At 41.9% G+C, this 22,238-nt stretch overlaps 1 protein-coding gene across 15 annotated transcripts in view; it reads left to right on the top strand.

Moving 5' to 3' along the window:
- The window catches only part of ZMIZ1 (zinc finger MIZ-type containing 1), a 318,620-nt gene that overhangs the window by 159,441 nt on the left and 136,941 nt on the right, over window positions 1-22,238 (top strand). For all 15 annotated transcript variants that reach the window (XM_072339697.1, XM_072339691.1, XM_072339690.1 and 12 more), the window contains one exon: window positions 13,653-13,763. In XM_072339697.1, coding sequence (XP_072195798.1) covers window positions 13,704-13,763 — 60 coding nt within the window. In that variant the 5' untranslated portion in view covers window positions 13,653-13,703. The remainder of the gene's footprint in view (window positions 1-13,652; window positions 13,764-22,238) is intronic.

The following is a 22,238-nucleotide window of genomic DNA, read 5'->3' as shown; positions in this document are numbered from 1 at the left end:
CAGCTCTAGCCAATAGGTTAAAATTGTTAGGTAGTTTGTCTTTTTGACAGGTCTTGTCTCCATGTCTAGCAGTTTATGTGACCTTCCAACTTTGATATTTTCCTTGCTGGTGAGTGTCTTAGGAGGCTCCCTCCCTTCTGCACCCCATCTTTGCACTGCTTGGAGGGCTGAGCTGTCTGTGCTAAAGGGTGCTGTTGTGCTCGGTGCAGGATCACTTGGTCAATTACCTAAAGGGTTTTGTTAAAATAATGTTTTGAGCTAATTTAAATATTCAATTTCTCACAAGTAGGGACGTGGCAATATCATACGAAATTGATCAAATTGCTCATTATTTTCTCTTTGTAGTTTGGTGTATTGTGTTCATACCTTGAATGATTCAGAAAAATCTAGGTCAAATCTAGGCACATTCTGAATTGTAGATGTATGAAATTGCAGAATAAAATCCCCGTTTCTGAAACAAATCTGCTAAATATCACTTGTGCAAACTTCTCTCCTTTGTACTGTAACATATAAGGTTTGTTGTTCAGCCTTGAAAGAAAGTGTTTACATGCCTTCATATATATAGATCCTTCCTCCCACAGCATTTCAGCCTGCTGTGTCTGTGCATGTGTACATATGGATGTATGCGTGAGTGTTAATTTAATCAAGGGCTTATAAATAGCAACTTGATTGGTTTTCCACGATGTAAGTTGCTCATTAAAAAGCCTTACACTGGCAATGTATTTTCATGGGCAAGCCAGAGATCTTCACAGAATTTTGCTGCTGAGACAAGGAAGGGCTTTCCTTTGGTTAGCTGTGTAAAGGCATCATAGTCTGTGTGATGGCAATTAGTTCACAGATCCAGAGCAGGTGGGATATATTAAAAGCACTTGCATTTTGATACTGAGGTCTAGAGAAACTTAAGTTACAGTTAATATAAACTAATCTATTCCATATACAGAAAATAAAACAAGAGAAAGAGAATGAAGACTATGTTCTAAGAGGTCTGCCCTGATATAGTTGGTCTGAATAGATAGTAACAGTTAACTAACCTGTGTCCTTTAATGGTGCTTGAGAGACTTGGATAATAAACAAGAAAATTATCAAATTTGTGTTAATTATTTATAGAGAATGAATATCTATTCCTATCACCAGATAGAAAAAATAGCAGGACAACATAAATTGACATTTTTAAGATTTTCATCTTGTGATATCCAAGGAAGAACAGATCAGGTGTTAAGGCACTGCTTGGTTCTTAAGCCAAAGGTTCAAAATTGCCTCTGCTGTCATCTTGGGCAACTCACCTGGAGACCTTGCCATAGGGCACCTGAAGTGCTTCCCACGGTGGAAGAGATGGGATATCTCTGACAGCTGTAGTCAGGAGCAAGTTTGGCTCCCCAGTCGGAAGGCTGTGTTTGAGTGTGGGATCTTCCCACTTAACCTTTTCAGAAAAACAGTCATTTTGTTGCTCAGCTTTACAAAGCAGTTGTGGAGGTTACAGATATGCTGAACAGCAGATGTAGGTTTACAGGAACAGACAGCGAAAGTAAGTCACAAAATCACTAGATGGTGACATATGCACCCTCCTGAATTTTTTCAGATCTACTGAAGGCATTAAAAAAATATCTGTGCAAACTGGATCCCTTCTCATAGAAAAAGAAATAGAAAAAAAAAAAAAATAGTGCTAAAATGCAGCCAAAATCAAGAGCAAAGAATAAGGGAGAATCTGAGTGGAAGGAGTTTACCTCTGTGTTTGTTTAGAAATTGTCACAGCAACAGATCTCCCCTTGAGCTCATCAGGGTGAGAACATGGTGTGTCAGTGTGCATTCAGAGCACAGCTCCTGCCATACTGCACCTTGCAGAGAGGAGCCCATGTCCCTCTCATGGAAACAACGCACTGGTTCACATGGAGCTGTTGCACTCAGCCATGCCTGCTGAAGGCTGTGCTGCCAGCACTTCCACCTCTCTGCCTGTCCCCAGTCACGTTTGATCAGAATGAAAGCAGCTCCAGAGTATGTCTGATCAGGCCAGGTTCAGAAAAATATGAAGGCTATGAAGTTGACCTGGAGTGCGTAGTTTTGCCCCTGAGAACAGAGAATAAAAGTGTGTAGCTTTTGTAGATCTGCTGCACTGTACTGGAATAAACATTTAAACAAAAAATAAGGGAAGAAAGATATGAGTAGCAGGCAAGAAAATGCCATCTGGCCTTAAATTACTTTAATCTAGATGTCATCTGGATGTATAATGTAAGTTTATCAGGTTAATTTAATTCCATATCTGGAAGTCTGGTTGTATATTAGAATTTCCAGGAAGAATAATATGTATTAGCTGTTTTCTCCTTACCTCACAGTAATACATACATTACAGATTTTATTTTATCATTTCTCATTGTTTATGTTAAATTATCCCATTGTAGCCCTGGTTTGAATTGTGATTTGTGTGTCAGTCACTGTACGTGCATTTGGTGGGGATAACATCTACCCTGAGGATCTCTCTGTGTACTTGGGAAGCCAAGGGAGCTGAGGAAGTGAAGTGCTGGGTGGCTGCTAGTTGGGAGGAGAGCTTGGAGCTTGGTTCACAGGGCTGGTTTTGCCCTGCGGGTATGGGAAAAAGCTTCTGGGCAGATACCTTGTAATAATGATGTGGTATGAAAACACAAGACAGTCTAGGTATCTTAATTTGTGGGCTGCACTGTAAATAATTCATTAGGAATCGCATTTCTGTTTGCATTGTCTGTAATAAAGAAGGGAAGCCTGCATGCTTTGCTTCATTCAAGACGACCGTTGCTGGCAAGGACTCTGAGGCTCACTGCCCAGCCGGTCCCAGTGGCAATGCCATGGCCTGTGCCTCCCTCCTCAGCAGGGTATCCTTTGATTCCTTGCCTTTGCCTTCACCAAGGTTTTCATTCAAGCCTGGTTTAGCATTTATACAGTTGCCACAGTGAAACACTTGAAAGGATTTTGAAAAACTTTCTTAGTGCCCGTGTTGTGTTCCACCAAATGCCATTTTGGATTTGCTCACCTGAGGGTGTGAGACCTAAGGGAGGGAGAGTTAACAGTGATCCATGCTTCCAGAAGAATTGTTACTGATGTCAGTTCCTGATTGTCCCAAAAGGTGTGTGGATAGTGGGTGATGTCTTTTAGCATGAAATTCATCACAGTTTTGAAAACTGAGCTGTCAGTGAAGTTTCTTGATAGTGTGAAACTTACTGCTTGGTACGTGTAAAATTCTCCCTGTCTATTAAGTAGGTATGTGACATTGGCACTCCTCATAGACCAGTTTCTAGACATAAAGGTCATCCCAAGTGATAAGACAATGAGAAAGCATTGGGGCAGTATGAGCAATCACTGGTGTTTCAGCAAAAATCTTTCCTGAGGGCAGCAGACTTAGCTCCATATGACCCTCCTGCAGCGCTCTGTGCTCTGGGCATGTAGGAGAACTTCAGCTTTACTGGAATTATGGGCAGTTATAAGAAAAGCAATAATGACGCTGTAGATAATAAAATTGTAGGCATGTGTGCAGCTTTGACTTCGCTGGAGTGAAAGTGCTGCAGTTGGAACTACTTTTTAAATTACACTGTTTTCAAAATGAACTATGAGATGTCAAAAATATGTCTGGGCTTCCTCATAAAATTCCAGTATTTGCATTATATGTACAAGAAACTTTTTCCTTGAGGGATACACAATCATTTGGTTCCCATGTCCAATCTGGAGCATTTTACTCAGACTGTCAGCAAGGTCTCTTTATCATGTAGGAATTGTTAGGCACTTGAAATACTGGACATTTGTCTGCAGGGCAATTCAGTAAAACCAAATAGGTTGGTTTTTAGTTTGTTTCATACAGACTACGTGTTTCTTATGGAATGGTTCTCAGGTCAGCTGTCTAAAAATGAAGAAGATAAAACAGTGCAAAAGCTGTAGTTCTGCTGTGTTTAGATGTTGCATATCTTTAGTTTAATTAAAAATAATTTTTAATGAAATCCCATTACCCCCTAGCACTAATTTGCCATAATTTGAAATTAATAGACCCCAAAAGCAGTGCAAAAAATTGGAATTCTGCTGCCAGTGACTACTCTGTTTCTCTGGCTACAGAAATTCACAGCCATCTAATTTCTACCTTCTTTCTTCAGCTATATTTAGCCCTTATGGGTTTTGCTGGTCCTCCTGGAATTTATCTTGCTTCCATTCTGGGAAGTTGGGTAAATCTTTACTTAAATTTCATCAGAAGAGATGGAGATAATGGTAGATCTCAGAGTTATTAGAGCCCATGTCCCAAAGCAGCAGTTCGGTTGCTCTGTTCTCTAGAGACTTTGTTAATTGAGGTAATGCTTTTCTTCTTCCTCTCTTTCCCTGAGTGATTTTCTCCAAGAGTGGTGCATTCCCTGCCGACATAACAGAAATTGCTGGTCTTGTGAGCAGTTCTTCAGTTCTTATAGGACTGAAGAAAAGGAGAATAAATCTTACATTTATAAGAGAAAATAACAACTACTTTATATGATTGTATGCCTTCTTCATAATGCTAATCTTGCTGAGAAAAAAAAAAAAAAAAAAAAAAAAGTTTAAATTTGTACTTGTTCCTGTTTTGGTACATGGGGTTGTGGTCATGGGGATTGTTACCTTGTTTCTGGAGTCGCCAAGTAATATGGAATGCAACTCCTGAGGATGCAGTATCACAGGAAGAAATTGGCAATTTCCTTCAAATGCCGCAGTTCAACTTCCAAAACATGCCTATTTTCATCAGATAAGGGGGAGGGCATTCAGTGTCAGAATGCAAATTCTTTTCATTTCTAATTCACAACAGACTTAGATGTTTCTTGCTAGGAGTTTTTCGTTAGCGTGACCTAGGAGGCTTTGGCCCCCATTTGTTGCATAGCAGGATGCCTGGTTCCAGGGAGATGTTATGGGAGCATAGCAAACACAAAATAACTTCTCTTTCTGATAGTTTGTTGTTAAATTGTTACAAATATTTCTGCTTGTGCTATTTCCCTCTGTCCTCCTCTCCTCTTCCTGAGGTCATCTGTGTACAGTTTTGGCTGTTAACAGCTTCCTCTGGACCTTCAGTAAATATTTGTTAGTTTGTCTTCTATAGCTCTTCTTTTAGGTTTGAAACATGTAGCTTGAACGAATAAGTCCAAACCGTCTGGCTTCCTTTTGCAGCTGATTAATGTCTGGCAAGATGAGGGAGAAATTTACAGTTCATATGAATTCTTTTTAGACAACTCTGTGTGCTCAGCCCTGAAAATGCACGTAAGTCAGATCATGCTCACTACACTTGATGTTTGCTTACAGAATGCTGTCATAAGCACAAAGAATTTTCAACAAATACTTCAGGTCTTACAACATAGTCTCTGAGAGAAGCATGCCTTCTTTAGGTGAATAAGTGTACGTCATGTATCAGAATGCAAAGGTGTTTCAGTTCTTATGCTCACTTCATTTCCTCTGTGCTAAGCCCAAAAGGTGAGGAAGAGTTGCTAGATTCTCAATTTAGGAGTTTGCAGTTTGTCAGTGAGGTGGCTTTTTTGTTTGTTTGTTTCTAGCATTTGAGTGGTCAGTGTTATAAAATGACACAGCAAGCTTTTAGGGGTGGTTTGTTTGCTTATAGCTGTCCTGATGAGGATTAATATTGCTTAACTGCAAGCACCAGCCCATTTAATAAAGCACCACAGCAAGAGGCTGCTGTGGAGCTGTCAGTGTTTGCTCTCACAGGTCTGTGAAGTGAACAGAGCCTCTGAGAGCAGCACCAGGCTCCCCAGGAGCACACTTCCCTGTGCTTCTGCCTTTAATTTTGTGTCATTACCTCTTGCTGTTATAAGCTGTCCTTTTCCCTCTCTGCTCTCCCTAAAGATAACAAGATGACAGAGCTGAGGGCACCAGGAGCTGGGTGGAATGCAGTGCAGGGAACCAACCTTGTAATAGAAGTGTGTAGCAGGGCAATTACGCTGGCCTGTGTACAGTGCAGCTGCTCCTCTGGCCCTGGGGAACCCTCTCATTTCAGCCAGCAGGGGCCAGTCCCTGGTGCTGGCCATACAGGGGGACTGTCCTCATGCCTCAGGCCTGATGCTGGCTGTGCTCCACTCATCCAGGCTCGAGGAAGCACTCTCTCTCCAAAGGAGAGATGCAGTGTTAGTATGTCCCTGCAGTTCCCTTCTCGGAGGTTATTTTTATTTTTGTTTCTCGAAGCTCAGGTTATACCGCAGTGCTCAGTGTGCTCCCAGCCAGCGCTGCTACCTTCGCTGCTGTAATCAGCCTGCAGATGTGCTTCATGATGGAACAACTCCTGCGCACGCCGCTCCTCCCAGAGGAGGCCAGCAGGCCTGCTTATGCAAGCTGTCAGGCTGCCTTTTTTTTCCTTTTTTTTTTTTTTTTTTTTTCCAACAGCATGTGTGGGTTTGCTTTGTGTGCATTCGGCTGGCTGTTCGTGCCTGCATAGAATAGGATCCATACAGAAAAACGCTCCCGAGCAGAGGGCTATGGAAAAGCATCCTCAACACCAGCCGCGCTGCCAGCCCAGCCGGCTCCAGCCCCCATAAATGAGCGCAGCCCCTCCCGCTCGCTGGCCAGCCGCTGGCAGCCTGCAGAGGCAGGCGCACGGACGCGCCTTCCCTCGCTCAGTCAAAGATGATAGAAAGTCTTCTGGGGATTATTGCACATTTGTAGAGCAACAATGGAAAGCAGCACAGCACAAATCGCTATTCTGCCTCACCCAGCGTAACAAATGGTGCTTTGTCTCACATCTGGCCCGTCTTAATAGCTCAAAGACAGTAGCAGTAGCTATTTAGCAGCTTATAGTAAATAAAGCTTTATTAAAACCACTTCCTTTTTCAAGTGTTTAATGATTAAAATGGCCTTTCACCTGACATTTTATGCTCTTTTTTTTTTCTTTCCTTTTTTCTTTTTCCTTCCCCCCCCCCCCCCCATTTTTTTTTTTTTTTTCCCTACGAGCTCTAAATCTAGCAGGGGAAATAAAAGAGTTGTCATAGATATATGTTAAACTTTTTTTGCGGTTTGATTCGTGAAAGGAAAATAATATTTAGGAACCTTTTTTCAAATTATTCTATTGAAAAGCAGGCTTAAATCGGGGGCCATTTGCTGCAGCGTGCAGGTACGTGGATGTGGTTCTGTGCAGAGCTGCATAGCACCTTTGTAGTTTGAGGTCTGTCTCTTCCAGTTTTCTTGCTAAGAGAGAGCACCGTCTGGAGCGGTGCAGATTTCATGCAATTATATGTAATTAATAGTGTTAAACTCTGTCTGTTCTGATAGCTCAAGAAACAACTTCTATAAAACTATCAATTTTTAATTTTTAATTTTTTTTTAATTTTTTTTTTTTTAAGAGGAAAAAGAAATTAGAAATCCAGGTGGAATCAGGAGGCTGTTGTCTCAGCTTCCCACATCTATGGGCGGGCAGCACGCCCCGAGCACAGGGACGTGTCTCAAACGCGTCGTGGGAGGCAGCAGACGACGCCGTCCCAATAGGCGGGCGGGCAGGAAGGCTGGTGGCGCCGCGGCCTTGTAGCGCCCCCTGCTGGCACAGCGGGGACACTGCCGCCTCAGCGCCCCGGCCTCGCTGCCCCTCGCCTTCCCGGATTAATTAGCCAGCTCCGTCCTCTGCTGCCCTCGCTCTAGCTTGCCTTGTTGCTTGATCAAAGTCGCTTATTAGATAAAAATCGTCTGCCCTGTGTTACGATCCTCAGCGTACTGGAGACATAGAGGAAATTATTAGTTTTAGCTGATTGAATCAACAGTATGAGCCAACTTGCGTTCTGCGGTGGGATGGGCCTGGATGAGAGGAAAAGAAGATATTTAAAAATTGCTATGATTCAGTTCCTCCTTAGGGAACAATTTTCTACTTTCCTTACTCTCTTCTCCTACTCAATTTATGACTTTTTTTTCCTCAGCCTTTTTCCATTGATTAGTTCCAAACAGCTCCAAAGAAGATCCTTTTAACTGCAGTGCCTTGCCAGCGTGCCTGATCCATGTGAAAGCAGGAGCCCAGCACCTCAGTGTTATTTTGTGAGCAGCGGGGTGCCTGGCTGCTGCCCATCTCTTGCAGCAGCAGCTCTCCCTGCTCAGCACAGCAGCTGTGGGAGCTCTGCCGTTACTCCTCTGAAGGAGAAAAATTAAGAGGATGTGTTTGTTTCCTTTTGCCTTTCCTCTTTGTTTTCTTCACTAGAATTTTAGCAGAATTATTTTTGGAACCATTTTTTCTCTTTTGTAGAGATCGCATTATTTGTTCATCTTTGTTTCTAAGTCTAAAAAAAGTAGCATGTAATGATGTGAAGAGGTCCAAATCAGCTGTTGTTCAATGACATATGCTTTTACGTATCTTAATGGTGTATGATTTATTAACCAGTAGATACACTATCACATCCTTGGCATTCCAGGTGGCTTCTCTAACAGCCTCAAAATGGCTTAATGGGGGAAAGGACTTGCTAGAATTATTTGCTAGAATATTCCCTTATTTGTCAGGAAGTGGCTCAGGTCAGGGGCTGATGCCCGTGCTCAGGCATGGCAGGGCTGCATCACCTGCATTGCCTTCAGCTGGACAGAGGTGACAAGTTCTCTATGAGCTCTCCTGTGCTCCTGTGTCAGTCCTGGAGCGGGAATGGGGGGAGAAGGTGGGAGAGAGATGGCAGCTTCACTGCTGTTTGTTTCCAGCTGTCCCTCTGAGCAAGGCTTATCCAAACCCAGAACTGAAATCATATTTACTTTCAAATTGTAGTGTTTTCTGAAATGTCAGCATTTTGAAACAGTGATGAAATGCCTGTTTGTTTGTTTTTTTAAAGACTGGCAGAGAACACGTTCTACTGAATTGCTCTTCACAAATGTGCTACCGGAAGTCCAATTTCTGGTAGAATATTTGCAAACAGGTTGCTTGAATTTTAAACCAACATAGTGTAAAAGCTTGTAAAATTTCCTTTTAGCTGTTGTGTGATTTCATTATTTTTTAATATAGAAGAGTTTAAGGTATAAGAGTATAGAAGAGCTTATAACAGGTCGATACATCTGTTCCTTTAAAAAAACACATTCTCCATTTTTGAGACATCATAAATATGTATATGAGGGCTCTTTAATTACTGCCTAGGGCTATAAGCTCACATGCTAGAGGGGAGGGAAGAAGGAAGGCAAAGAACAATTCCCTTTTTTTTTTTTTTTTTTTTTTTTTTTTTTTTTTTTTTTTTTAAGCAAGAGAGATTGGGTCTTTACCTCAGAAAAGACAGCAGAAGAATGGGGCTTTTTATTGCTGAACAACCAGAAGGTGCTGGGAACACTTCTTTTTTGTTGATCCTCATGGATGGAGCTAGAATATAAAGCAGCGGCATACAGCCTCTCTGGCTAATGTGTGCATGGAACAGAGGGGATTTGTTATGAAGCACCCTGTGCAATTCTCTTCTCTGCACTGTTCTGTCAGAGCCCTTAATCCTGATCAGCAACATCCCCTGCTGTCCCCTGAGCCACTTGCTGTGCCTGAATCTTAGTGTGGTTTCCAGCACCAATGCCCCAGAGACGAGCACGAGAGCCAGCAAAGTCACTTCACCCATGACCTGATAAGCGCTCAGCACTTAGCTGGGTGCGAGGCTGCCCTTCTGCTGCCCCACTGGCCTTTCTGTATATTAAGCGCCATTATTCTCCAGTAAGATGATCTTGCTGCCACTTTCAAAACAGTGTAAGATTGGGAGAGAAGGCGTTTTTGATATTTCAGTATGTGAATGTGCCTGTGGGGATCTGGACTGGTGTACAGCAGTATCACTGCAGTAGGTGTAGCTGCTGTAATGTAGTACTGCTAATATTTTTTTTCCAGGCAAAACAGTCTGGTGTCAAAACACTTACTCTGCTTTGGTAAAACTTGAGATCTATATGATAATTTTCACTTCCCTTGTTTAATCTTTTAATTCTAACTGAGTTCTGTGAAAGAATAATTTCCAGAAAATAATGGTTTCCTGCTAATGAGTTCCACTTTTATTATAGCAGAAATGACTTATACCCAGTATGCTCACTGAATTTTTTTTCCTATTTGATGTATCTGATGGAGAGGTAAGGGTAAGTCTGGGGGGCACAAGGCAGGACCTTACGAGTACAGAGTAAGCATTTGTGTCATTGTACGAGGTGAGCCCTCCTACGCAGTTTTGGTCATTAGGTTTGTGAAAGGAGTATTCCCTGACCATGGTCATGGAGGAAGGAGAGCTTCTCTTTACCAGAAGGGAAGAAATGAACCGAGCCAACAAAAGTTGTGAGCTGGAGGCTGGGAAGGGATAGTGGCTGTCTGCCAGCATGGGGCAGGGGAGGGCTGGTTGTACCAGAGAGCACTGAGAAATACGCGTAGGGTGGAAGTGAGAGTACTCCTAGCTACCAGGGAAAGGGTGAGTCAGAGCATGCTTTTCAGTGCGAGCCACTATGTTGAAAGCAGAGCTGATCAGTTTGCAAAAGACATGGTATGACCTGTCTGTAGGAGCGCAGGGGCTGCCTCCCAGCCCTGCCCCTGGCCATCCCCTTGGCTGCCACACAAGGCAGTTTGACAGCTCTGCCCTGTCCTTCTGCAGACAAGCTTTGGGAAACCTCTGCATGTGAGAGATGTGACAATTTGGACAAATACAACAGTAAGTTGTAGCTCTGGTAGCTGATAGCAAGCTTCTTTTTTGCTTACAGTTAACTGCAAGGCACGCAATTCACATACTATTGTATATACAGTCCATAAATCAACATGCAGGATTTTGTAGGCATGAGTGGCAGTACACAAAAGCAATTCGTGGTCATTTTCTGTTTGAAATCTCTCTGCCGTTTCCCAGCCCTTAAGTATATTGCCAGCAACACCAGAGGCAGCTCCTGATGTGATCTGCCCCAAGTCTGAGCACTGCTGTGTCTGGCTTTACTTGGGAACCATTCTTTCTTGCACTGTAGAGTATGGATGTGTATCACTTGATTGGAAATGATGCTCTTTTCAATTTAGCTCCTGGTTTCCCTATGTAACTTCATGGCAATAAGGAGTTTGTGTTGGTGATGCAAATAAAATCGAAATCCTGTGACAGCCAGAAATCTGCTGTTTTACCTGATGGCTTGATAAGCAGAGACACCCTAATGTCTTTATTTTAAAGAAAAGGAAGATCCTGTATTTTGCATTTCTTCAAATATTTCAACAGGAGACCTATGCACGTGTGTACATGTTTGTTTTCAACATGCTCTCAGTCTTTCTCGATGGTCAATTAAAATGCAGATGATGTGTCCTGGCTTGTAAGATGGATCACTGCTGAAGTGGTGTCATGTCTGGGCTAGCTTATCTCTTGCTAAATACCTCTGCTGTCCACTGAGTGATTAAACTTCATGGCTGCTGAGGTTCGTTTGGGCTTCTTACAGGCAGATAAGACTGCCTTACTTACTTTTTTTAAAAAACATATCAATTTATATTTTCTGAAGAACCTTTGGATGGTGTTTGCAATTGAGAAGGTGGCAATGGCGTAGTCAAGCAATTATACCTGTATGTGAAACTGGCTTTACCATTTCATGAGTATTATAATTTATTGACAGGATTGCTTTCCGGAACACTCCTGTCTCTAGAGTGGAGAGATGAGGAGCTTGAGCTGCTGTTGTAAGACCTCATTGAGCTGTCTAGCAGAAAAGATTTCTTTCCCTGAGCCTAATCCGGCAGGAGCCCCAGAGGGATGTTATCAATGAGGCACAGCGGTGGGGGATGTGAGTGCCAGGCATTGAGGGCCGTCTGGCCATTACAGCCCTGTGCTTGGGGGCTGTGGGGTGGGAAAGCCATACTCCTGAGCTGGGTGCAGGCAGTGCTGGGCTGCGCCAGGTTCTTTCTGGGGAGATAGTGGGAGCAGTGAGCAGACAGCTCCTCCAGCGGGGCAGGTACCTGGGAAATTTGCTGCTTCTTCTCTTTTTGGAGAAGAACTCTGCCAACCCTCTGAATAACAAAACTGCTGGGTGCCTTGGAGAGACTTCTGAGCTAGCCCAGCACCTTGCTTCTACTAGCATTATGTTGTATACAAGTACAGCATTTGGTTGTGAACTCCTAGATCTGTGCAGGCTGCCCATTCTTGAGCACAGGGATACAGCTTCTTAGGCTGTGCCACTCTGTGACAGTAGGAGGATGTGGGAATTTGTAGGGAAAGACTGGTTTTGTGTTCTAGTGTGCAATATTTATGGTTTCATTTCCATTTTAGATGCCACAAAAGTGATTGAAGCAGACAACTTTATATATGTGTGTTTGAAGCATCTCTCTGCCCCTCACTGAGAAGTGAGTTCTAGAAAAAAAAAGCACTTAAATCTGCTCAGCTTATTAAGTGCAGGCTTGAGTCCCATGTGATTCTGCTTAAAACATAAATAAATGGGAGTTACAGTGCAGAGTGCTGGGTAATATGAATTACGGATAGAAACCAGCGATTAGTTGTGGGCTCCTGTCTGTGTGATCTGCTGTTGTGCTGCTACAGAAGAAGACAGATTAAGGCCAGAGAAGGGAGGCATGGCAAGAAGGTTCCCTCGTGCTCAGCTGCCTCTTTGTGTCTGACACTCCTGGTCTGAGCTGCAGTGGGAATTTGGCCATTCTTACCTTGCAAGGCCAGGGCTCATTGCTGGCCAGGCCAAGAGAAAGGAGAGGTGCTTGGCATGCCCTGCTCTGCTTTCCCACTCACCCCAGCTCCAGGCTCGTGCATATTCCTGGTATGTGAACGTGCAGGGTGATGGAACGTGCAGCTCAGGAGAAGTATTTCTAAATACAGGAAGCACTGGTGTGCACCGCTCCGTACCAGCACTGCACTGGCATGGCAAGCACAGCAGGGTGCTTAGGGGACCACAGATCCACATAGCTTGTTGTTGCCAGTATTCATCTGGTGATTTTCTACAGCTATAGCAACAATTACAGTGCTACAGCTACAGAGGAATTGTCTCCTAACTTGACTTCGAGCTTTCATTTCCATTTTCTAGATAATTTATTTTAAAGTTGTAGAGAAGCCTTAATTTACCTCAAGCTATACAGCTTTAGACTGAAGAATGGAGGACATGTTCAATCAGTGCCAGCAAGTAGTTTGTTCATATTCCGGTATCAGGAGATCCCAGTTCTCTCAGAAGATGGGAGTTGCTCAGATCCTTGGTGGAAAACCAGCCCTGAAGATGTGGAGCTGTGCACCTGGAGCTGTTAGTCCCCCAGGGAAGCCTGAGTCATGATTCGCAATCCTTTGTCTACCACTGTCACTGCCTCTTCAAGGGCTTGCTAAATTGGTCTGCCAGTTTTAATATCTTAGGACATCCAAATCATACCTTTTGCTTTAATTTTCAGTACAGAGCTCCAGAGCCTACATGTTATTGCAGCCAAAACCTCATGTTTTTGTTCCTTTTATCCATGTAATATTCTGCCATATCCTATCCATTTAATATTCAAGGGTGATATTTTCTCCTAGAGGAAGATTAAGAATTATCCCCATGCCTTTGGCCTTGCAAAACCCAAACTGCCATTATTATTGTGATTATTATTACTATTGTTACTTTCATCTTGCAACATGATCAGGTGTTCTTGCAAGCAGCTCTGCCTCATTTCTTTAGCGATGTTCCCAGCAGTGTCACCTGGGAGGACAGATCTCTGGCATGTAGATTTCACAGTCACACTTGCTGTAGAAGGTATAGAGGTGCATGAACTGTGCTCAGTGATCTTTGTTGTCTTTTTTGTCTTGCAGATCGAGGGATTTTAATGGCTTTCAGGTAGAAGCCAAGTGGAGACAATCAAAATGAACTCTATGGACAGGCACATACAGCAGACCAATGACCGGCTGCAGTGCATAAAACAGGTAAGCTGAAGGTGATCATGGTTACTGCTAGAGCACTGCGTGTTGTATGGCAGGTCATGATGAGCATTATGTTTACCTGCTGCATGATGAATACCTTGGCCTTTTGTGGGGAAGAGAGCAGGAGTGAGACATTGTAAAATGACTTTGGAGAAGAATATCTGCTGCTGGTATCTAAAACTCAAAAGTTTGCTTTCCCTTTCATCTTTCTGAAATACCATCAGTCTGGAGATTCACTTAATCGGTGATGCAATGTTCACAGCCTATTTTCCCTGTTGCCTGAGCAGTTTTCTCTGGCTGACTATTTAGTAATAATTCCACCCACAACAGATTTAGATGCTAGTCCATCCTGCTGTCTCTGTTCTATATTTGTGTTAACCAAGTGCTTTGGGACATATGCATATTTACTCTTGAGGGAGCACAACACTTTGCTATTCATAGATTTCTTTGTGTGGTGGATTCAAGAACCTTAAATCAAAGGAATTGTCAAAATGTAGGCATGGGGATGGTACTGCATCAGTCTAGATCTCTAGATCTACTCTCTTACCTTCAGTAGTCTCCTTTACAATTTCTTATGTTTGCCCATGTATTCATAGAGGTTTATGTTATCTGGAATACATTTTAATGCAAAAAAGAGAAAAAAAAAAAAAAAAAAGTGTTTACTTGCAAGTCTAGCCATGTAAATGCTTTGGCAGGATATGAGAAAAAGAGCAGAGTTTGAACCAGTCATTTTCTTTCTATGTTTTCCTTATATGAGAGGATTTCAGAGTAAGTTGAACAAAGCTAGTTTGTATGTCAGGGAGAAGAAATAGAAAACTGTCCGTGCAGAATTGCTGGTCATAGTCCATCCTTGGCCTGAGTCTGGGGTGGCTGTTTGGTTTTTTTTAAGATCTCTCTTTTATCACTCTGTGGTGAGATTTAATGCATCTCATGGCTGTTTAAAGGCCCAAGGAAAATGAATTTTGGAATTTCATCCCAGTTCCTTATGAACTGTCTGGTTCAGAAAAAGCATGCCCTTGGCTGTCACAAATTGGTGTCCTTTTTGGCCATCCTAGCCTAGAGGATGAAGAATGAAGTGACTTACTGAACAATTTAACCTTCTAGCTGTAAGAACAAGCCTTCAGATCAAGCGGAGACAAATGGAGAATGCTACTCAGTTCCAGCTTCTAAAGCTGCCAGTTTTTGTACATAGAGAATTTTTGTTACTTTAATACAACCAAAGAAAGTCTAATTACTTTTTTTATTTTTCTTACAGTATTAAAGGGATATTTTTTTACTATGTAATGGATGCTTTGTCAGTTAGTGGTTTAAATTCAATTATACCATGCTGGTTTACGCAGGCAGTTGGTATATATTCCTTCAGCAATGAAGGCAAAGAGGAAGGGGGAGGAAGGTCAGACTTTCTACCTTTGGTGGAACATTCTTGGTTTGGTTTGATTCTGTCTGGAAAAAAGTTTAGAGACTTCTGTTGGACAGGGCATGGTTGTTCTGCTCTACTGGACAGCAAGAGATGCCTAGCAAGGAGTTTCCTGTCTGGGAGTGATTGCAACTTTAAGGTCCCCTTTTCCTATAAAACCTTGAATCAGTAAGTATGAGTACTCTTTCAATTCACAACAAAAAATAGTTAAGCAAGCCAGTGACTTACCACTAAAAGTATAGAGCATAGTCTTCTTCGTGAAAGTTGCAATACTTGAAGTTTAGCCTGAGAGGAATAATTCTTGTTTGTTTTGTCCTTGAATTTAGTAGAGACTCTCCTTTTTCATAGTTCCAAAATCTTGGGAAGAGAGAGAGAGAACCTGACTCAGACTTTTCAGAGGAGACTCTTCTGTCACATAGCCATAAATTTTCGGCTCTGAGATGTTGTACCTTGTTCTTTGAGACAGGTCATTAGCTGGCACAATTAGCTTAGTGTCACGACAAGGCATTGCCAGTTCACCTGTGGAGAACCAGACCACACACTGTTACGTGTAATACCTTTCATGATCATGTCAATGTACCCTCACCAATTTTTTTGGATTAACAACAAGATCAGACAGAAATCTGCCTGTTTTTTTCCCCAGTCTTTTACCCTTTCTTCCCAGCCTGTGAACAAAAGCAGTGCTGCTCTCCTGAACAGACGCGCTTGCAGGCAGGTTAGTGCAGCAGCTGCTGCACCAGGGGCAGAAGCCACCCTCCCTTGCCACCCAGCACCCACCCATCCGATCGCCTTGCTGGCAGCCGGGCTCACGTGGTCAACCTCACACAGCCTGCCCAGTCAAGACACCTATAAATGGCTCTCTCAGTGCCTGGGCAGGCAGATCAGGTTGCAGCACAGGCTGCTGGCTTCCAGCTCTGGCTCGTGAGACGCCCACAGTGTCCTTGCTGACTTCTGTTTCAGGATCAAGGTTGTGTTTTACTTTTATCTTTTTTTTTAGCATTTTCCAGCTACAAAACCAAAACTTGTATATGATCAGCTAGTTAGGAAATGAAGAGAGAGAGAGAGAGAGTGTGTGTGTGTGTGTGTGTGTGTGTTAAGAGCTGTTTCAGAAGAGATGAAAGGGCAAACTGAAGAGGTGGCTGTGTGTTTACACTTAAAAACCAGACTTCTGTGGAAGGCTGGAACAGCTTGTGTGGTCTCTTTGTAGCTGATTCCTTCACTATTTGTAAGTGTATGTGCTTTAAAATCAAACACTTTTTTTAACGTTCTGTGGAAAAAACTGAAGCAACAATCTTCCCCTAACACATGCAATTAGTTTGTCATGACACTGAGGGCTTGTAAGGGTATGCTGAAGGAGACTGGATCTTCGGAGTGCAGGTTTCTAATATGAATTTTTTTGTCCACACAAACAAATCTGTGCAAGACTTTGTGCTCAGCAGAGACCCAAAGGCCCTCGAGCTGCCCTGCACTGACAGCCTGTTTCCTAGCCAGCACTGCTGGCTTTGGAGAGCCACCACAGCTGCCATTACAGGGCAGGAGTGCGGGGCTGCACCTCAAGGTATCATGGAGCCCAGGGCTCAGGAAGGCTCCAGAACTGGCTCGTTTTCTTACCTATTACCTCACAACTGCATAGCAGCCCAACAATGAAGCTTTATCTGGACTGTTTTTGTTATTTTTCTTTTGTGACATGAGTAAACATCAGGCAAAATCAGTAGGCTGCAGTCCCGCTCATGTCCATCTTCACCCTGATGGGTCTTCAGCTTTTCTAGGTTCAGGGTGTTTTATGTCTAGGGAGTTCTAGATTTGTTGCCTCTGCTTGCTGGTGGTCAGTTTGGAAGGTTTCCACACATCTCTTGGGAAATTCTTGAAAAGTTTAGGAAAATCTCTGTGTAAGTAGAAAGGAAGCCACCCTTGTTAGAATACGTGTGTGAGATCTCCCTGCTGCGCTAAGGGCAGCCATCAGGGCAGGTATTAGAGCTGTGCTGAAGTTCTAATAATGGGTTAGAGGGAAGTATGGGCAAGTTCTCTGCTGTCAGAAGTGTTTGATTGTGTTGAGAACAGAGAAGGCTGTTTCTGCCATGTGTCACGTTACATCGAGCAATATATCCTCAGATGATGCTGGATCACTCAATGAACCAGGCTTAATTGGAGGCACTTATCACAATGCTGGTTTCTAGAAAGAGATTAGCATTTCTCCCCTCCCTCCTTCCCTCCCTCTCTCAGGAAGGCTTGTTGAATTGCTGCAATTGCCATGCTTCATAATGCCTCCTGAGCTGTTCAGAGAGAGATGCTAAAAGTTGTAATTGCTGTGTGTTTGTGTTGATCTTTTCTTTCTCAGACTGGAAACAAACAGTCCCATTTCTTTTATCATTATGCAACTTGGTGTTTGGTTGCTCGCTTGCAATTCAGAGGAAAATAGAATTCTCTTTATTTTTACATAGCTGTTAGCATTTAAGCCCTGAGATGTTTGAACTAATCCTTCTACTTTTCATAATTATTGCTGCAGATTCATATAAATGCTCAGTAGTCCTAAACGTGTCATTTTTAATATATTCTGTATGGGCTAATATGGGCAGATATGAAATTATAGCTGAAAAGGTTTTAATAAAGCTTCATGAAAATTTCATTCTTCATGAATTTTGAAAATTAGAAGTCTTCCTATGAAGAGCGTATTTACTTAGAATGCATGTTTTTCTGGTTGAAATCCCCCATAAAATGTTACCATTTTTTAAGCAGCTAAACATGAAATAACATACAGCAGGAAACCTGATAGATTTTTTTTTGTTGTTGTTGTTTGTTTGTTTGTTTTTTACTTTTTCCGCAATATATTCAAGGGACATAAAGTTTTTGGCTTATTTACTGAACAGTCCATCAATAACATCTTGGGATATTTTTTCCTTCCCTAAGAGCCATAGCTGCATATTCTTTGTCTGCTTTCTTGCTCAGTCTGTTGGAATATTCCTCTGCTATTGTTAAGTATGTTTAGGAAAAACTGACAGCAGACCAGCTTTCCTGGCTCCTCCAGTCCACTTACAGACCTGTCAATCAGCATTCCTGCCTTGTCAGATCCTACATCCCGGTAGGCAACTGCTCTGGCTCAGGCAGTTGGGCCACAAGGGAATGAGCAAAGAGATGAGTGCTAGAAGCACTTCTGGTGGGGGAAACACTGTCTTGAAGCTTGCAGCATTTGGGCATCTTGTTTGTCTGGTGAGATGGCTGAGTACAAGAAATTTCAGAGAATTGAATGTAATCCACCATCTAGGGTGGGCTTGAAGTTGGTGCTGGCACAATTCTCCCCTTTCCAGTCCTGTTTCATTTTTCTGTTGCAGCTCTGTCCTCAAGGATTGAGGCATTAGTCTTATTAATTTTTTTTTCATAGAGAAAATACACATTTTAAACTTAAAATTAAAACATCTAGTGGCAATAGTATTTAGATTAATTTCTTTTTTTTTCTTTGCAATTAACTGAGTCCAACACTTAAAATTAGCTATCGGTGAATAAGGATGAACATCTGAAAATTCTAGAAATCTGTAAGCTAGTTCATGGTGTCACCTTGGTGTCAGATGAGCATAGGAAATTCTTTTTGTCAGCAGCTGGGTCAAACTCTGCAGTGAATACGTGACCTAGCTGGCAACATGTCTCCAGCATCTGTCGTACCATTTTTGGCTCTTCGTGTGTGCGTGCTTGCTGCTTGATTTCCCTTAGTTACGTGTGTTGGTGCAATGGCAAATCCCTAGCAGGTACAGCGTGTACAGCATTTGCACTTAAAGGGGCCATTGTACCTGTTTCCAAAAGCAGAAAGTGTTTTTTAAAAAAGTGGTAATGTTGCTGTTAACACCAGGAGCCTTCAGCTGCACAGACCTTTACTGACGTCTGCTGAAAGAAAATTCTTCCCTGGTGTTATTAGCTCCTTCTTGCTTCTGTGCAGTACAGAAGAGGAGCCAGTACTGATGTGCATCAGCAGGTCACAGAGTAAGTGCTGTGGGCAGTTCTGTCAGCCCGTGCAGACAGGAGGGATGGGCACGCTGGCATTTTGATGGCTAGCAGGGTTGGTGCTGTAGAAAAGCCTGCAAACTAGAAACTGAGTTCAGGTATGCTGTTTCACGTTTACCTCTTATTACCTAATTTGTTACTGTGCTTTGGATGGAGCCTGTTGAGTACCAGTGGAGTATGTCCTGCGTGCTAATGAGAATTCAGTCATTTTTCCATCCTTTTTGTAGTTCAAATCAATGCCAGTAATGTTTATGAGTTTGCTGGTGTTGGAGTAGCTGTTCTTTTTGCTGTTGCCCGCATTGTATCCCATTGACAGAATGCAAAGCATGAAGTACACAGCAGCTGCTACTGCTGTACAGTGAAAATTTTCCCAGTGAAGGAATCAGATCTCTTCACTCTTCCAGCAGACCTACCTTAGCCAGCAGAAGTTGGATGATGTGACATTAGCGGACTTGGATTTTTTAGCTCATTAATTCTTTGCAAAAATTTCCATACTACTCTAAAACTTTTATCTAGTAAATTTGAATCTAAATTTCAAGATGATTAATTCTAAGAAAAAGAATATGGTTATTAATCTTGTCATTCTACATGATTAGGAGAAAGAGGGAGACCTTTGGAATACCTTGGAATTATGTTATTTCTGTAGCTTTCTTCACAAGGCAGGTCAGGGTGAGGGAAGCATACAGAAAAGCACAACCAGATATTTGTATATCACACCTTGGCAGAAGGAACCATTTCATCCTTACCTGACTCTTCAAAATAGATTTTTCCTCTCACACGTAATTTGTGCTGTTGATATCTACCTGCTGAAGAGGATGATGCAAGAGGTATGTTCTGTTCCCACAGATGCATATAGTACAGGAATTGATTAAAAACAGTGGGTTCTTTAAAGAACCTGGAAAAGAGGAATCACTGCTTTTGGACATTCTGGCTGGTAGGACCCATGAAAATAGATCAGGTGAATTAAACATCTTCCACAGTGCCATCAGTTCATGCAGTAGTTATTTTTAATAGTCACTCACCTTGAGATTTTATCTCTGTATGGATTAAGAGATTAAAACAATAAAGATTACGTCTGTTGATTAAAAGTGCTGTAAAAAGCACAATCGGTGAGTTAGTAAATTACTTAAATGTCAAAAAAAATATATATATATTTGGAAGGCAAAGTGTATCAAAGGTGCTGCCATTTCACGGGGTCTACAGAAGAATACTGCTTTATTTTCAAGATAAGTGCATTTCCTCTCCTGAAAGTTAGAAAATGAATATATATGCTTTTTTTTTTTTTTTTTTAAAATTTTAAAATGAGTTGATTCAATACGTAAATCAGATGGTTTTGAGCTCTTTTTTTCTCTCTTTTCTTCTTTCACCTTTAACTCATTTTCTACTCTTGTTTGCATTATTGCTTTTTAAAGGATGTGCTTACTGGCAACAGCCTTCTACTCAAGGGTTGTTGTGGTTCATTCATGTCTTTAAAACATATTTATATGGAACAAACTGCATGAGGAAACCACTAACCCCAACTTTTCAAAATGCTGGGATATGTGCCACAAATTATTAAGTGTTCATAGCACAGATTTCTTTTAATTATTATTTTTTTTTAGGTAGAATCCTCATTTTCTCTGCATCCTTCACTTAGTCTTCTACTTAAAGACACTGTGATGCTAATTTTTGTAAAGAATGCAGGCAAACAACCTGAAGACAAATAAGTTTATTTTCATAAATAATATTTGTTAACAATTTAAGTAAATCTTTAGACCACTATTTTAATACTGCTATAGTATTTGAAGGAAAAAAACCATACTTGGAGAAAAATAACTTATTAATATATAGAAGTATTTAGGGCTCAAACTGCTTGCTGAAAAGAATGAGAACGTTAAGGAAGAAAACTGTATTGTTATGTTGTCTATTGAAACAATGGAGAAATCTAAAGAAGCATCAGCATCATTCACGACATCACGTATGGAGACATGTTACACTAGCGTGTTATGAAGGGAAATACTAATAGAAAATGGCTTGTTTTGGTTGCCAAGAAGAGTGAGTGAACTTGTTTAGTCAAACTGATTTCATAATTCAATTGAGCTGAGATTGCAGAATTAAAGGTAAAACAGAGCATTATGTCACTGAGCATGGCCTAAGCAAAAGAACGAACAGTTGATCCTTTGTTTCTTGACTTTTCTCGTAAAGGCACTCTTTGTGAGTTATTAAGGAAAAACAATTTGGAGCTCTCTGATTCTTCTGAGTTGTTCACAGAACACACAGTTCTCAGGGCTCTCAGCAGGGCAGGTGCTGGTTTCATGAAGGATACAAAGTCTGGACTGGGTACTACTGTTCCTTTTAATGACAGGTGAACAGGAAAGTGATTGGCCACTTGCGTGCCCCGTGTCCATCAGTCAGATCTGAATCACTTTAATTTCCTTATGGTCTAGGTATGGTAGAGCAGCAACAGGAGGGTCTAAACAGTTTCATGTTTTAGTGTAACACAAAGTTGTAAGCATACTATAATTAAGTAGCTATTGAAGATACAGAGCAAAGAATGCAAAGTAGATCTGATCGTAAGAGCCAGGCAGCAATTCTTGTTTTAGCTCTCTTGTGTGTGTCAGGATCAGAACACTGCATTCATCTCTTACACTTCTGTAAAATTAGCAGACACATAATGATTGCTATATTGCCACTTTTCCTCCTGCAGCACATGCGTGTGTAGTCCTCCTTGCAGATCTCGCAGTATATGAGACCAAGGCTGTTCAGTCAGCAGGCATTCATCTTTTCTGAAACCAAAGCTGATTTGTAAACACATTTTATATTGACATGTCAACTTACTTTGGCAAGGGGGTTGGACTCAATGATCTCTAGAGGTCCCTTCTGACCCTGGCAACTGTGTGATTCTGTGCCTCTCTCTGAGTGAGGCATCTGCAGAAATTGCATTAGTACATGTTTGTTCTGTTACTACTTACAATAAGTAAGTGAACACCTTGTCTTTTTGCAGCTCAGTGATGCTCATGCTTTCTTTCTGTTCCTTTTCTCATTTGTTTAATATGTCAACTCCTGTCTTTAGTGATGATTTGTATCCT

This window comes from Excalfactoria chinensis, chromosome 6 (assembly GCF_039878825.1).
Source record: "Excalfactoria chinensis isolate bCotChi1 chromosome 6, bCotChi1.hap2, whole genome shotgun sequence".
Taxonomy (NCBI): Eukaryota; Metazoa; Chordata; class Aves; order Galliformes; family Phasianidae; genus Excalfactoria; species Excalfactoria chinensis.
The sequence above is the reverse complement of the archived record's forward strand: the minus strand, read 5'-3'. Positions and strand labels throughout refer to the sequence as shown.